The sequence below is a fragment of the Capra hircus genome, chromosome 6 (genome assembly GCF_001704415.2).
Source record: "Capra hircus breed San Clemente chromosome 6, ASM170441v1, whole genome shotgun sequence".
NCBI lineage: Eukaryota > Metazoa > Chordata > Mammalia > Artiodactyla > Bovidae > Capra > Capra hircus.
The window spans coordinates 77,997,087-78,015,452 of record NC_030813.1 but is presented as its reverse complement, the minus strand read 5'-3'; the positions used below and the strand labels follow the sequence as shown (position 1 = coordinate 78,015,452).

Genomic DNA, 18,366 nt, shown 5'->3' with positions numbered 1-18,366 from the left:
AAATGATCTACTGGGTAGATATTTATGGATTATTATACAGTATATTATTGAGGATAAGCCTGGTTAAAAACAAATAGAGAAAAGAGCAAATGGCACAGACAGGCTTTTAGTGAGGCCATCACTTGTAATATTTCTCAGGAAAAATCTCTTTCAAAAATTCCTCAGCATAGCTAATGTGCTATAGAAGGATTCTCCATTTTAGGAGTGCATAAATCTGCACAAATTGCTATAATAAGGATTCATCCCATAGCCCTTTTGGCATAAATGCACATCTGGTCTCTGTTTGTAATGAAATCAGTTCAAAGCTCCACAGTGCATTAATAATAAAAATGCTCAACATATTGCAACCAAATAAGCCCTGCAAATTTGAGTCTGCAAGATTCTGTCACACATGTGTATACTTTTAACACTGATAAATGAATAGGTTACAGAACATTTATCAAATGGATTAAGATTCCAAAGGTAGATTTTTTTTTCTTTTGGTAATTATAATTTCCACAGGAAAATCCATATGTATGAATACTAGAAGCTTTTGCTTGTTTGATTTATAATACCTCTTAGACTTTTATATCTGTAATTCACAATACCATAAAATTTGTATTAATAATAAAACTATTATAAGCCATAATGCCAGTTTAGGGGAAATACACAGATTTGCCCTTTAAGAACAACAAAATTCTAGAATTATCTCACAGCATATTAGAACTGTCATTAAATCTTGAGTTAAAATAAAATGGAAGAATTTTTCCACATTAATTAAAACAAATATTGACTATTTTGTTTTTAGCTGTTATATTCAACAGGATCTAGAACTGGCAAAGCCTTCCTTGCCAATCGCATGGTTTACCTTCTGTGTTATATGGTTGACCCAAGGAGAAGAACAGTTGCTAAGGTCTGGTCCCTGGGGGTCCCAGATTCCATCAGGAGCCAGGCAGAGATAAGTTGATACTCCTAAAATAATGAGAAAAATAGGTCTGCTTCAAATATCCAAACAATCTTTCTTATAATGACTTTATGTCCATGATATTTTTACATATGAGCAAAAGATAAGATTGTGATCATTGAACTAAGGTAATGACTATTAAAGTACCATTTATAGTGCCTGGCAAGCAAAGCAACTATCATTAGAAAATCATAACAGAACACTCAGTATTTTTAAAGCATTTATGGACAACTACACCAGGTACAGGGAATAATTTCATGAATTAAATGAATAAGCCTCCACGGGGCTTATTGCTTGAGTTTTCAGATATAAGGTAGCAGCTGAGTCAAAAAGGAATCACTCTGCAAGGTGGGTAAGGGCATTCCAGGCAAAGGAAAAATATGCTGTCTTTGGGAATCAAGTGTTTTGAATTGAGGTCTGCTGGGTAGGGGAGTTGTATTTAATGGAGTTGGAAAGGCTGGCAGAGCCAGACCGTAAACGCCCTTGTCTGTCATCTGCGGGTGTTGGAAAATCAATGAAGGCCATTAAGCAGAGGAGACAAATGGGCTGATTTAGGTTTTAGAAAGATAACTGTGGCAGCAGGATGGAGGATGAATTTCGGGGAGTGATGCGGGGGCTATGAAGAAGCTATCACAATAATTCAAGTGAAAAAAGACTGTGTGGGCCTGGACACAGCATCAGCAGAGGGGACAGGGAAAGGGTAAAATTAAGACCACAGCATAACATAGTCACCTGGGAGGGAGGGTTTCAGGTTTTCTTTAAATCTCTTTCTTCATTTTCACAGAAATATAACAACATATTTCTGTAGTTTGCTAACTGCTTTCAAAGAAAAAGTACTTCAGTAAGCTCTACAACAAACATCTGAAGAAGTTAGTGCTATTATTATTTCTCTTTTAGAGATAAAGGAATTGAGGTCCAAAATTAGAGGGACAGTTCTAGAGAAATTAAAAATGTTTTCTGATTCCAATACCATAGAAAACAATGGGGCTAAACACTGTGCACCTTCATAAAGGGAAGGGAGATTTCAGAATAATTTTAAACACTTTGCTGAAAAAAATTTAATGTGCACTTTTATAAAAATCAATATACATCTTCTGATCTTCCCATCACTTTATATACCATGGAATTCAGAAGTATGTATCCACATTGAAACTTTGTTAAGACAAACCTGTTGAAGTAATCAAATCAATGGAACCCAGAGACAGAGTCCTAACAATGCTAGTCTAATGACATCTATTGCCTAGGTTTTATTTACATATTTTATGGAATAATTCAAATTTTATGCAGGGTGTCAAGTATTAATTTTATGATGATTTATACGTAACAATAAGAAATCAAACTATTTCTGAGTTTTGGATATTATGAATTGTTCAGTTCAGTTCAGTTCAGTCGCTCAGTCGTGTCCGATTAAGAGTGGAAAAAAAGCAGGGGGCGGGGAGGTGGTGGTGGAGGGTAAAGAGCTATCCTGTTCTTGACTGTTCCCTACAGAAAACAATGCAGGATTGATGTCTCCAGTGGTTGCTGGGTAAGAGGTGGTTGGCTCCTGCCAGCATCATCCCTGACAACAAAGAGCCTCTGATTATTAAGGCCAGCTATGAGGACTGGTAATAAAAGATAGTTAAAACTTTTCTCTTGTTAAATGATATGTAGTTCCAATGATTATCTAATATAGAAGTCCTCAGTCTAGTTTTGTGTAATATATATTTGATGGTAACAAGCATGAGAACTAGCACCTCCTCTGTCTAGCTTTGTGTAATCAATATTTGATGGTGACAGGCATGAAAACTAGCACCCACTAACCCAGTGATTTAACTCTGAGCTTTTGTGTAGAAGAGCTGGCTCTTTGGAAGTTGTGCTGTGCCGTGTTTAGTTGCTCAGTCATCCGACTCTTTGCAACCCCATGGACTGCAACCTCCCAGGCTCCTCTGTCCATGGGATTCTCCAGGTAAGATTACTGGAATGTGTTGTCATGCCCTCCTCCAGGGGATCTTCTCAACCCAGGGATAGAACCCAGGTCTCTCGCATTGCAGGCAGATTCTTTACCATCTGAGCCACCAGGGAAGTCCCTTTGGAGCTTAATTGAAATTGACCTAGAAACTGCACAGCATGGGTGAGAACTACTGGTCTCATAAATATTACCAGCAGATTGTCACCTGTGACTTCTTTAGGCTGCATTCTCAAACTCTGGAAATATTTTGCTTTCAATTGTAATTTAGCTGAGTCCAGAATGTAATCAAATATTAAAATATGTTGTGACAAAAACAAACCCCAAACCACCACCAACAACAAATAAACAAGACAAAAAAAATGCTAGGAAAGCAAGCCAAATTAGCAATATACCTTTAGCTTAGTTTTGCAGGACAAACTTACCTATAGTTCCTGCAGGGCATGGCTGCTTTGCCATCTGTCCTTGACGAGTCTTAAACCACATGATTTCACGAGCTTCCACAGCCTCACAGCTCTCTTCTAGAGCTGGGATTTGGGGCGATGCTGATGGAAGGTGTGTGGTAATGTCATTAAGCACCTCGACAGCTGGAGATGGGGTGCTGGTACTCCGGTTTCTTCTTCCTGACACTGAGGGGGTGGTACTCCTGCCTGGGCTCCAGGTTGTGGTCCGAAGGGTGGTACTGGTGGTGGTGCTTCCTGTGCCAAGAGGTCCTGTGGTAGAGATTTCTGAAATAAAATCCAGAAGAAAACAGCTGCATTGCTGGTTCACAGTAGGACCTGAAGACATCCTAATACTTCAGAAGTCTCTTTTATTTGACGATTCAAGGAGCTTTAAATATGGGAAAGATAAACCAATATAAAAATTTGAGAGTGTCACTTGAGTATTAAAACAAGCCATTTGGCTAATGCTAAATGTAGTCTTGTCTGTGGTTCTCTGTGACTTCAATTACAGAAAACAAAGTTACAGCACAATTCAACTCTTCAGTAAGCTTTAAGAAGCTTCAGGACTTTTCAACAATTAGGGAATTACAAAAATTTAAAGCCCTCTCTTAACCATTTTCAAACTTATAGATAGGGAGAGAGCTATATATTGAAAGCAATATTCTTTCCACACTAACGTTAACATGAGTTTCTAAAATGTTGCAAATAGAGGACAAAAAAAAAAATCAGAAATTTAAGTGCTCACAAACTAAAAAGTAAAAGAGCAAATCTGAATCTCCTTAACACAAATTGGAGTAGCTTGGTGATTTACTCTGATGCTCTTAAAAACTGAACCATTGTATCAGAACTTTCAAGCTTGATATTTGTTGTTGTTCAGTCACTAAGTTGTGCCTATTTTTCGAGACTGCGTGGACTGCAGCATGCTATTCTTCCTTGTCATTCACTGTCTCCCTAAGTAGTTTCCTATCGGTGTGTTCATAAATTATTTACTAACTAGATTTTTTAAATCGGCATTTTCCCAATGTATTCCAAATTCCAAATGAAAGTGGCTAGGTTATTTGACCAGATATTAAGTGAAAAGTGAAAGTGTTAGTTGCTCAATCGTGTCCGACTGTTTGTGACCCCATGGACTGTATCCTGTCTGGCTCCGCTCTGCACTCAATTCTCCAGGCAAGAATATTGGAGTCGGTAGCCATTCCTTTCTCCAGAGGATCTTCCCACCCAGGTATTGAACCCAGGTCTCCTGCATTGCAGGCAGATGCTTTATCATCTGAGCTAATAGGGAAGCCTAGATATTAACAGGTTATTAAATCTATCATGTATACTAAGGAATGTCCTAATAATACATTAGAAATAACCACTGCAGAGAATCATCTTTCTGGTAAAATACATTCAGATTCCCATCATAGGAATACAAGCTTATACCAGCCCTCCACATACATACACTGCTTTTCTAACTGTAAGGTTAGAAACTACTCAACCTCACTTACAGGCAACGAACAGTAGGGGCACTGGCTATGGTCAGATTCAAAGTATCTCAGGATTAAGAAACTGTAGAGTCCTGTGATGAGCCTTCTGTTTGTCATTCATGGTCTGCTTTACTGTGCCATCAACTAGACTCTGCTAATCCGGAAGAGGTGTCAAATCCATCACAGTGCATTTGGGACATAAAACAGGATAGAGGTGCTATTTGCTGTTTTGTTTTCTTGCTTATTTTTCTGTTTCCTCTCTTCCTCCTTTTTCTCTCGTGTCCCCTCTCTCTATGGGAATGGTAATGTTCTTAACTACATTTACTCAAAGTTCATACAAGAAAGCAGAGTATTCTTTTTTCCTGTCTTTTTCCTTATACACAATATACTCAAATTGCCAGGTCTGGCAGAGTCTATCTCATTAAAAAACTTTTCTTTCTTCCTGGTCACCATTATCTACATTCAGCCTACCATCATCAGTGAATGAAAACAGCAGTCTTTTAACATTTTACTAATAAAAGCAAAAAATATGAACAGTAGTATTTCACTACCTACTTTTGCAAAATACAAACTCAGGATTTAGAAAGTAAAATTATTGACCCAGCATTTAATTCAATTCAAATATAAAATTTAGCAACATATTTTAAAATGCTAAGTGAAACTGAATTCTTAAAATAATAAACAGTAAAAATGATTTTAATATATGTTTTTTGCATATAAAATTATCTGGATATTTTAAAAAGAAAACATAAAATTAAGAAATTTAATAATAAAAATGAAGTTTAAATATTATGTATTGATATTAATTAATGTTAAAATTAAGTGATATAATTTTATTAATATTAAGCAATAGGTTTAAAAATGTGTGTCAATGGTGTCATTGCTGGGATGTTAAGACATTTTCTCTGCAAATTTTTCCAGCTGATGGAAAAAGTTATTTTTTGACTTCTTACTGCTTGATGGAGTAGTAAGGCAATAGTTAAAAGTTAATTTCAAGTTATCTTTTCTGACCCCAATTTCAATAATGCCATCTCTCATTTGGAGTTTTAAAGGAGCCATTTTGAATAACAAAATTTTTGAAAGGAACTGTAAATCTTTTCATTGATAGTGAGCTATAGATTTTGTTTCAAGCAAAGCATTTTGAGTTCTTTGTCTTCTGGTTCAATCATTGATTTTCAACTGTCTTCCTTTTCTTCTTGAGAATTATGTAGGTACTAACGAATGCTTTCTGAATAAATGCACCCTTCTTCAGTTAGATATTTTAATTAACACTCTGGGAGAAGAGATTTGTTTGCAATCATGTTTGCTCTGATTGCACCATCAGAGATGGTGCATCAAAGATGCATCATCACATGTGCATCACAAGTGTGGTAAGAAGATTCTTCAGCTTACTGTGTCAATCACATGGTTAATGACAAGCAGTAATGACATTATCACAAGATTTTTCTTGCGATAGTTTCAGACTTGCCAAGTTTGAATGTATTTGTCTTTTAGCATAGATTTAATATGATCATTGTGCTTTTTTCAAATGATCCAGATTTCAGATTTTTAGAGACTACAGTATCCTACCAAACTATATTTAGCAATAGCATCACATAATGAAAATCAATGTTCCTTGTTTTTCTCTAAAATTTCGCTATCCAAACCATTCTCTACCATTTGCCAGGGGTATTCTTAGGGTATATATTAGAATAGGTGACTCCCCAGATTAAAATCCTTGAATGTTTTCCATCTGCCTTCCAAACAAAGGCTGATCTCTTTTTCTTCATGCCTATACCCCTTAGGAGTTTCTTTCTTCAGTTCATTTACAATGTTTTTTCATCTTTACTTCTACTCTTAAACCATACGAAATCACCAGTAGTTTCCCACCTCTCCTGTTCTTTTGGCCCCAGGGTCTTTTTGTATGCTACAGTATTCCTACCTCCATTTCCATCTGGTAATTCCTATGTATTCTGTGGAGTTTAGATTGGATACCATCTCCATCAAGAGACCTTTTCAAATTTAACAAGTCAGGGTTATGTGTTACAATGTGTTATGACAAAATTATTTTCTCAACTTTTAGCCTTGTGTCTAACTAAGAATTAATAAGCTACCAGCCAATATAGATGACCATCAGGGATAGGTCAAGGAAGCATGGGAGGGTCCCACATTGCAAAACTTCACAATAGATAGGAATGGATAAATGGGGAAAATAGCAAGCAGGGCATCTAAGAATATCTACAGTTGATGGGCTGGAAAATTTATTTTATCAATGCATTTTATTCTACATTAAGAAAATTCAAGAGATAAGTCAAACAGAAAACGAACAGGGAGAATACAAAGCCCCTCTCTCCCAAATGACCTTATCTCAGAACTATCATATTTAAATTGAATTATTTTTGTGAAGCAATAACACTGATAAAAATTATATTTTTATGTTTAATTTGTTATGAAATACATTGTAAGGACTTTATTTAGTTTAATACAGAAATACTAATGTCAAGGATCAATATAGAACTTTTTCCCTCAGAACTGTGCTTCAGAGAGATGTCGACAAACCAGGGTCATATCTTTCTGTTTGGCTTTAAGCAGAATAAAAGTCTATTTTCAAAGCTGTCTCTGATCCTCCATCCCTTCCCTTCCATTTACTGCCATGTAAGACTAACAAGGGCTCTGCTCAATGCCAGCTTTTAGAAGAGTAAGTACAACGAGTGATATACATGTGACCAGCATTCAAGAAAGAACCTTTTACTGGCAGACACTGTGGGGAAAGATCTACATTTATTAAAGAGTGTTACCAACACACTTGGCAAAGTAAATGACAGAGAACAACAGATTAATAAACATTTACTATCAGTCATGGTGTTGTTGGAGAAAGGAATGGCAGCCCACTCCAGTATTCTTGCCTGGAGGATCCCATGGACAGAGGAGCCTTGTGGGCTACAGTCCATGAGGCTGCAAAGTGTTGGACACACATGACAGAAGTGACTTAGCACAGGACAGATATTGTTATTTATTCTTCAACAACTGAGAATTATTGATTGCTTACCATGTGCTATTTTAAACACTGGGATATTGATATGAACAACAAAATGTGGGGCCCTACGTGGGAAACCTTAAAAAAAAAAAGGGCTAGCTTTTGTGGTTGGAAGCCAAGATGGCGACCAGCGGAAGAGATAGGGGCATGATCTATGTTAAAGTTTTTGATTGGCTCTCTTGACTTCCGTACACATGAACAGTACATGATTACTATAGACTCCTGTTAAGCGCATGACAACTTGACCTTATATGCATATTATAATTTGACCTTTAACATGATTGGTACAACTATGGCATATTATAATTTGACCTTTAATGTGATTGGTGTAACTATGGCATATTATAATTTGACCTTTAACGTGACTAGTGCAACTATGGGAGGTCCCTCGCAGAACCCCCTTGCTTGCCTATATAAACCAAGCGTTTGTGGCAATAAAGCGGAACTGCTCAGACTGAACCCCTGTTGCATCTGATTGTCTCTCCCTCGCGGAGGGACTGGGTTGGTGGACAGCAGGCTCACCTCTGCTTGGGACCCCTCGGCTTTGCTGAGGGAAGTTCCACTGCCTCTCTCTTTCTGCGGAGCGCCCCCCCACAACAAAACAACAAAAAGTAAAAACTCCTGCCCTCAAAGATCTTATATTTTAGTATGCTAAATAGGACAGAAATTAAAATATATAGCATATTAAATATTTAAAAGTGCTAATGACAAGAAGAAAAGAAAAACAGGGGAAAATAATCAGAAGTGTTAGAAGAGGGAATTACAATTTTTGATTGGGTGTCAGGCTTTGCTTAGCTGTTAAGGTGACAAGGGAGACCTGAAGGAAGTGGAGGACTGAGAGATGTGAATAACTGGGGAGCTTTCCAGAGGTAGAGGGAAAATCATCTGCAAAATTCTCTATGCAGTGAGATGGCCAGTGTGGCTGGAGAAACATGAGGGAAAACCAATATGAGATGAGAGCACAGAGGTGTTGAGGGACTGAGCACATAGGACTTTACAGGTATGGGGAGGACTTCGGTATTCACTCTGTCTGGTGTGGGAAGCCATAGTAAGTTCTGAGCAGAGGAAAGATACGATCTGACTTAGGTTCACTTTGGTTGTTGTGTTCAAGAGTAACTGAATTGGAAGAGAATCGAAGTAGGGAGGACAAGTTCCTATTTGACCATATATTTGAGGGTTCAGTGGTGATGAAGATGACTCGAATACTATGGGTCACATGCATACATAAAAGAACATGGGGCTGTAAGAGTTGTGATGGCTTTTGATTATGGATACTGTGCCCCTCATTGGTACATACTAGGCCTTCAATAATGTTGGTGGAATTGAGTCAATGCCTGAGTCTTTATTTTAACAATAGAACAGCTAGTACTTCTCAAGTAAACTCTTCTTTGGCTCCATCTCAAATACTATTATGTACTTAAAATTGAAATGACCACACAGACATATTAACTTCAAACAGTATGAACATATTTCTGAGAATTCCTGAGTTATAATCGGCAGAGTTATGTTGATTTTCTCATTACAGTAAAATTTCCAGAAATTTTGATTTATGAGAATATTAAGTAAATTTTGTTGGTTACAAAACTGTGCACACAAAAAAACTAGGGGAATAAATTCAACTGAATTGAATTTACTGATTTTGCTACTCATCAAGCAGCAAAACATTCAGAGTGTAATGATGCTGAATTAGTATTAGGATTTAGAATAATTCATTACTTATAGCCTCAATATTGTATTTTATTTCCCTAGTTTTGACATCGTTGTTATCCAGTTACTGAAGTTATCACCTAATATTTGTGGTGACATATGTTTGTGAATTGTAGTTTACCTATGAAGACAAAGTGGTTTCAAAATATATGGGTTATACATGATTTATTTATAAGTATGAAGTTAAATTCAAGAAAAAGAAAATTACTGTTTCTGGAAATGAAACACTCAAAGTGAGTAGGGAAGAAGAGCTCATAATTTAAGCTCCAGTTTTTTTTAAGAATGTAATTTTAGTAACTTCGATCTATTGCAGATGCTTAAAGTGATATATATGTGGTTATCCCTGTTACATATGCACAAGTTCCTAAGAAACTGATAAAACGTAAGGCCTTTGTTCAGGGTGGCTGAAGTTCTCAGCTATTTGTTCTGCTGTTTATGTCTAGGGTCTGGAAAAAAGAAGGTCATTAGACTGTATTCTAAGCACTTTCTTAAAAGCAACAATTAAACAAACTCAAGTATTTTTTCTTTTTTTAACCAAAGAACCTAACAGTGACACAAATGGGAGATCCAACTCATTGCTAGAATAGGAATACAAGACTGAATATGACATGACCCCTCTCCTCAAAGAGTTTATAGGGTAGAGTAGTCAAGCTTATTGTATTATGAGTTGTAGACAGTCAAATCTTGGCTCTTCACTGTGCCTATCATCTCTCTAACACTCACAAGACCACTAAACATTTCATTTTCTTCATATAATTAAAATTATAAGAAAAGAAAGAGCGCTGCATAAAAATTGTCATATAAATGATACTTAATTTCAAGTAAAAACATAAATGTTCTTTTAAGTCACTTAATAATCAGCATATACATTACAGACTTGATAAATTAATTCATCCTTCCAAAACCACATTTAAAGTCTTCAACTCTATAGCTTACTGAATGCAAGGAAATTTGATATTTTACTCTGTTTTCCATGCAAATAGACTATCTGACATATATTAAATACTCAGTAATTCATGATGAGTGCATGATATAACAATTATCTATGCTTTATTTTGAAAAGTATGTTCAGATATATGTATATATGTAACTGTATCTCATTACATTGAGGTTTTAATAAAGTTGGATTAAATAATGTAATTGTTCATTCCAGATTAAATTTTGTATGATTTAATTTACAAGAGTTTCAAACTTTTACTTCCATAATATTAAGCCATAAGATTAGTATCAGAAAATACAGACCTAGGCTCTTGAGAAACTTAAATATTTATATAGATACTGATAATTCCATTAGTTTCCTCTAAAATAAAGGAAGGGGTAGAAATTGTCTTTACTGTTGTTCAGTTGCTAAGTCATGTCTGAGTCTTCGCGACCCCATGGACTGTAGCACAGCTAACCACTCCACTATTCTTGTCATAAGAACCCCGTGAACATGAACAGTATAAAAAGGCAAAAAGATATGATACCAAAAGTTAAGCTCTCCAAGTCAGAAGGTGTCCAAGAGCGGAGGGCAGTGAAAATGACACTCAGTTGTGGATGTGGGACTCCTTGGAGGCTCAGATGATAAAGCGTCTACCTACAACGTGGGAGACCTGGATTCGATCCTTGGGCTGGGAAGATCCCCTGGAGAAGGAAATGGCAACACACTCCAGTACTCTTGCCTGGAAAATCCCACGGACGGAGGAGCCTAGTAGGTTACAGTCCATGGGGTCGCAAAGAGTTGGACACGACTGAGTGACTTCAGAAACTGATAATGTGGATGTGTCTCGTGGTGAAAGTAAAGTCTGATGCTATAAAGAATAATATTACATAGAAATTGTCTATCTTGAGAGAATTAAGTGTTTGAGTGATTAGGCCAAGGTATTTTCTGTTTTATATTCAGGAAAAGATTTCAGGACATTTATCTTTAAGGCAAATGTTTAGACTAGTCCTCATGTTGGGAACTTAGTAATTTCTCCTCACTCAGATATATACCGAATAGTTTATTTTCTTTTTACTATCTGCTAACCATGCCTACTGAACACCTTCCAGATAGAATAATAAAAACCTCCCCAGTTTGCTTTCTCCTGGTGATTTTTCTTTTAATAAGATGGAGTCATGCATTTCACAGGTAGTAATAAATGGATCAGAGAAGCAAATTGTTTAGGAAAAAATTACAATTTAGAATTATAATTTTGAGGTTTCTCTACTAAAATATATGGATATACATATATATATATACACACACATATATGCATAAATTGAAAGTGAAAGTGAAGTCGCTCAGTTGTGTCCGACTCTTCGCAACCCCGTGGACTGTAGCCCACCATGCTCCTCTTTCAATGGGATTCTCCAGGCAAGAATACTGGAGGGGGTTGCCATTTCCTTCTCCAACATATGCATAAGCATACACACAAATACATGCATATGCACATCTCACACATATTTTAAATTGCTAGGGAAACAAGTAAATAAAATGGACACTGATTACACTGAGTTGTGTTTTTTTAACTCCAAAAGAATTATGTCCATTTTTAGAGGCCTATGAAGAGAGCTCAAAGGCTTCATAAAACAGTATATTAAAAAATTTAAAGACACTGAGGTGTACTGGAAAGGACATTCATTTTAACTTCAAATAATAGATAATCATCTACTGCTGCTGCTGCTAAGTCACTTCAGTCGTGTCCAACTCTGTGCGACCCCATAGACGGCAGCCCACCAGGCTCCCCCATCCCTGGGATTCTCCAGGCAAGAACACAGGAGTGGGTTGCCATTTTTCTCCAATGCATTAAAGTGAAAAGTGAAAGTAAAGTCGCTCAGTCGTGCCCAACTCTTCGCGACCCCATGGATTGCAGCCTACCAGGCTCCTTTGTCCATATGAAGCTGTGGGGATTTGGTCAAATTAGTTCTCCAGAAAGCAAAAAATTAAAGCTTTAAAAATGTGGATTCCTATATTCACTTGAGGATATATATTACATATTATAATGTGTTTAAATTATTAAAAATAATACAGACATACAATAGATATTCAGCAACAATACCATGGGCTTTCCTGGTAGATTATCTGGTAAAGAATCTGCCTGCAGTGCTGGAGACCCTGGTGTGATTCCTGGGTCAGGAAGACTCCCTGGAGAAAGTATAGGCTACCCATTAAAGTATTCTTGGGCTTCCTTGGTGGTTCAGATGGTAAAGAATCTGCCTGCAACGTGGGAAACCTGGGTTCTATCCCTAAGTCGGGAAGATTCCCTGGAGGAAGGCATGGCAACCCACTCCTGAATTCTTGCCTGGAGAATCCCCATGGACAAAGGAACCTGGTAGGCTACAGTCCACGGGGTTGCAAAGAGTTGGACATGACTAGCGACTAAGCGCACACACAACAGTAACATTTTTAGAACCCAAATTTTTATTTACTAATTTTCAAACATTTATAAATATTCTATTTAATTTATTTTCAGGTTAAAAACAACATTATCCAGAATTTTTTTCATTCTAGTATTGACAAAATCTTCAGTATCTTGTGACCATGTTGTCTGTTGATTTTTTCTTCTCTTGGTTTTTGACCATTTGTCCTCTTTCTTCATATGCTTCTGTATTTTTAATTGAATGCTACACATTATATTTTTGACATTGTAAAGACAATGGATATAGTAATGCAACAAAGGTTAAATTTTCCTCAAGTAGCAGATAGAGTAAAAACAAGATCAGTTTGATTCCATTTAAGGATTCATGTTGTAAAAATAACCTAAACCACTTTTGGTCTTATTTTTGGGATGTGACCCTTACTCAGGAATATGACCACCTTTCTGAGATCTCTGCTGCAAATCTGGACTATTTTTAGGATATCTAATTTAAATAAGGAGAAAATATTTATTCAAAATCATGTCTGCTCTATGGTATTTCAGAACATGAAATTTGGGAGCATACAGGGTATAACAAATCATTTTATCCCAATAAAGCTAAATTCAATAATTAGCTTTAAAAGTAAAATTGGAGGGATTTTAGTTTCAAAGTGGAAAGAAAAAGGACATTTTAAATCAATATTGAAATATATGATATGAATAAGATCAAACTACTGTAAAATCAAAATTACAGATGGCCCACATAATTTAGGAGTCCACAAATCATAATAAAATTCAATCAGCAGCTTGATCTCTTAGAAGCACAGCCTGGTCTTTATATAGGAGAGTGCCAAAATTTTATTACATTCTCTGCAGGCATGTTTTAGACACCTGATAGCCCAAAAGCCCCATTAAAGACAGACTCTTGCTGTTTTGCCCAACAGTGATTCTCAGTGCCTGCAACAGCCTGGGACACAGAGAGGCTGTTCAATTAGTATTTGTTCAATGAAAGCACTCTAGCATCAACTGCTTTGATTCATTACAAAATCTTAACATTGGGACTTGCAAATGTGATTGTCATTGAGCCCATAGGACATTGCCTTTCTCATACTTTACCATCATCCCATTCTAATCTAAGCCTATTCTATTATGATAGCCCTTTAGAACTCTTTTTTATTTTGAAATAAGCATAGACTCATAGGAAGTTGCAAAAAATAGTACAAAGAGTCCCTTCCTTTATCTTCCCTGCAGTGGTGAATCCTTATATAACCGCAGTATAATGTCAAAGCCAGGAAATGGGCATTGGTACAGAACTGTTTAATTTTCACTGTTCTTCACCTGCATTCATTTATGTACACCTGCATATAGTTCAATGTGATTGTATCTCATGTAGACATGTTTGTCTACACCTTAATGACACAGAAATGTTCTATCTGTATTCATACCTACACACTCTCCTCTCATCCCTATTTCCTAGCAACCTCTTAACTATTCTGCATCTTTATAGTTTCAACCTTTCAAGAATGATATATAAGTAGAATCATAAGAATGAAACTTTTGAGACTAGTTTTTTTCTTTAAGCATAATGCTCTTGAGGTCTACCCAGGTAGTTGCAGTTATCAATAGTTAAGTCATCTCCCTGAATCATCACAAAAATACCTGCAATCTTTCACCTTTTACCTGAGTGATTTCTGAAAAATGCAAATATAATGTTGTTGCTCTTTAAAGGCTCCCAATTGATATTACTATAAATTTGACATGCTTAAACATGATTTTAAAAGGCCTCTAATCCTCATCCTGCCTACTTCTCCAGCGTCACTGAAGCCATCCTGCCTTTGTTCTCTCCCTTCTAATAATCCTGGATTTACTTCCCGTTCCAAAAAGGCTCCCTGTCAACCTCAATGATCCAAATGTTTCTTTCTGGGACATACTCTTCTCAGTCTTAACTATTTTTCCCCTTTCACATCCCACTTCATTTTGCTAAATCCCTAATCATAATGATAGCTGTGATTTGTAATGATTGCAATCAGAAAAGGAGGAACATTGAATGAAATGATCATTTTTAGATGACTCATAATTGTATTCAGTGTATGTTTATTATTTTAGGACATTAATTTAGACTGAAAGTTCAAGATTTCATTCTTCTGGGAGTGTTCTTTTTTTCTTTTTACACCGCCAGTTAAGAAGAACCACATGAAAGGACGTTTGCATATAAGTACCAGCTGTTGCGCTTTCTAGCTTTGAAACTTTGGGCAAACCTCTAAACCAGGAAAAGTATTAGTTCCCTTTTTTTAAAAATGGGCAAAATAGACTTATGAATGAGAATGAAATATTGCACACATAGTACCCAGTTCCTGTTAGATAATAGGTGCTTAATAAACCTTTTGTGTATGTGTGAAATCCATATAAGATATGCAAATGGTCAAATGTCCAATGAAGTTATTTGAAGGAAACAGAAAATTCTACTTGACTATATAATTTTCATGTCTCTAAAATTATGCATTATGAGTGTATTTTCTATAAAAAAGAAACTGAATTCTATGAATGTGAAAAATATACTTGATATCTATCAAAATGCAATTTTATCAGTCATCACATATGTATTAAGTACCATAGAATATGTATTTTATAGTATAGCTAATAGATCAAACAGTAAACAGAAAGAACTACAGTTATTTGTGGAGCTTCGCTGGTGGCTCAGCAGTAAAGAATCTGCCTGCCAACCCAGGAGACTTGTGTTCCATCCTGGATCGGGAAGATCCCCTGTAGCAGCATTGTTATATACCAGTAGAAAAAGTTCTGACTGTTGTCACAGTTGTATGTGATTTAGAATTTAAAATTTAAGATATGATTTGGTTCCATAACTTTATTGAGAGCAAGAATTCCCAACAGTGATATTACTGACACTTTTGTGTGGGGGGAGGTTTATGTGTGTGTCTTAGGGAGTGGGATTTGTCCTGTGCATTTTAGGATTTTAACAATGTCCTTGGACTTTATGCACTAGATGCCAGTAGTACTTACTACTCTTAGTTGTGACCATAAAACATAACTTTCAGTTCGGTTCAGTTGCTCAGTCGTGTCCGACTCTGCGACTCCATGAATCGCAGCACGCCAGGCCTCCCTGTCCATCACCAACTCCCGGAGTTCACTCAAACTCATGTCCATCGAGTCGGTGATGCCATCCAGCCATCTCATCCTCGGTCGTCCCCTTCCCCTTCTGCCCCCAATCGCTCCCAGCATCACAGTCTTTTTTTAGAGACTGCCAAACAACCTTTTTGGGGAAAATCACCTCCATTTGAGAACCATTGATTTGCAGGAATTTCTTCATTTACCTCTTATCTATATTTATTCAATGAGAGGGCTACTTCATGCTGATAATGGTTTTAGAATCTTTTAAACATATATTAATCTAAACATGAAATGGCTGGATGGTTGCTTTTCAATTTGTGAAATGAGTCAAAGTCTGTAAATAAAGGAAATTGGATGGCTTTCAAAAATACAGATTATGCTTTTCAATTTCTAGTGATTCCATGCTTCTAAAACACATTTCCACAAATCACACGTTAATATATAAAAAATGGCTGTATTTTGCTTTTTTACGTAAGGAGAATAGACATAACAGCATACTAGGAAACTAATGAAAAACACAAAATACAAAGCATCTCAATTGCATGCTTGAATTGGGTCAAGGGTGGGGAAAATTGGTGAGAGAAAGAAAAACTGTGGTGGTTTCATGTTTTCTGATTTCAGTGATCACACTGCACAGAATAAATTCTGTGAGACTCTTATTCACTATATTAGATCTGCCTTCCAAAGATGTTCAAATGCCTTTAGTGTCCAGTTCTTTTTGAGTGAGAAATCTGAGAATGAAACTTATGGTTTCAAAGCCACTGCATTTGATGACCAAAATTATCAGCTTTCACATAAACATATCTCATAGATGTCTTCTCAAGTTAAACATTTAAGGAATAAATTATGAAAAACAAAAAAGTCTGCTACATGAAACTAGTTTATATCTTCCCCTTCTCGTTTATTATACAGTTGGATCCACATCATTAACATGCAAATCATACTGCACTACAGTGCATTTTAAACAAAGAACTGAAAGCCGGGCTTGTAATTTCCTTATGGCTTGATAAATAGATTTTTGCCTTAAGAGAACAAAATAAACTTAGTCACATTATGTTCACATTTTAGGCCTAAATATTTTAATCTGAAGAAAAATTTTATACTTTTCTCACCCTGCTTATGAACATATTTTAAGTTGCTCTGATTTTAGTGTGAAAAATCTAAATACTGTTATCAAAGCAAATGGTAACATTTATATTATTTATATTATCACTTATTATTCTACATATTTAATCAGAAACTTAACAAAAACATAAATCAATCTGTAATATGTGGCATTGACCTAATAAAAGATTGACATTTCATGTCAACTTCTATATAATAAAAGACACAGAATGTGAAAGTAATTTTGAAAGGTTCTCTGCTGTACCCTTTATTAAAATAAGTTGATTTATATTTCTTTTTTGGAATATGGTATATATTCAGACAAATAAATGTCATCAAAAACACACAATGGCAACATTTTGATTAAGTGGCATTTCCCGTAGAGAAGATAAAGTATATAAATTCACCATTATCATGAAAGCAAAAATCCATTACATCTTATCAATTACTCTAAATGCATTTGGTAAAATTTTAACATAAGGGTTATTCAGATAACTTTAAAAAATAAACAAATGATACCATTCTTTCTCACTGGAACACTTTCATATAGCAAAATAAAATATTTGCTTATATTTTACTATAAACATTGGATGAATCTACTAGTTTAAATGTGTTGCTTAAAAGACTCTCTGTACTATTAATGCACAATTCAAGTTGCATTTTACTGCTCCTACTTGAAAGGATATACACACTATTTGATCTTAGACTCCACCAGAGCCTCCTTAAAATCAACTTCACTTAAATTACTAAGTAATGCTTTTTTGGGAAAAAAAAAAAACCTTACTGTCATTTGGAAGGCAATGCTAGTAACTCCAAATACAACTTCTTAGAAGTATTACAGGGAGTCAAAATAAGATCTATTCAACTCCTATACTTAATCAGGTTGAATTTGCCCATGTTTTATTATTTCTCATTTCTTGCTTTGCTTTCACCTGGCTGAATACCTTCTCATACACTTAACATTTTTCTCCTCTTGCCTCTCTTCCCCTCATAATGGTCTTTTTCCTCTTCAATTTTTAAATTTAATTCTTTAACTTACTATCAAGTGCTGATATGATTATCTCAAAAAAATTTACCTTTAGATGTTAGTTTCTGGTTTCTGTTTGGTTTAATCTAACTAGTAATAATGCAAATATTCCTTAGCATATCTGTTAAGAAGCAGATAGGAGTTAATATCAAAACCCCTTTTCTATGATTAACCTAAGAAACAAAATTTGAAGGCAAAGTACACAATAATTTTTCATGTTGTAATGAAAAAAATTCTGTAAGAAAGTCAATACAATTCTTATAGTC

At 35.7% G+C, this 18,366-nt stretch overlaps 1 protein-coding gene across 9 annotated transcripts in view; it reads right to left on the bottom strand.

The window, feature by feature from the left end:
* The window catches only part of ADGRL3 (adhesion G protein-coupled receptor L3), a 945,437-nt gene that overhangs the window by 185,846 nt on the left and 741,225 nt on the right, over positions 1-18,366 (bottom strand). For all 9 annotated transcript variants that reach the window (XM_013964661.2, XM_013964654.2, XM_013964662.2 and 6 more), the window contains 2 exons: positions 3,314-3,616; positions 848-951 (listed from right to left, as the gene is read on the bottom strand). In XM_013964661.2, coding sequence (XP_013820115.1) covers positions 848-951; positions 3,314-3,616 — 407 coding nt within the window. The remainder of the gene's footprint in view (positions 1-847; positions 952-3,313; positions 3,617-18,366) is intronic.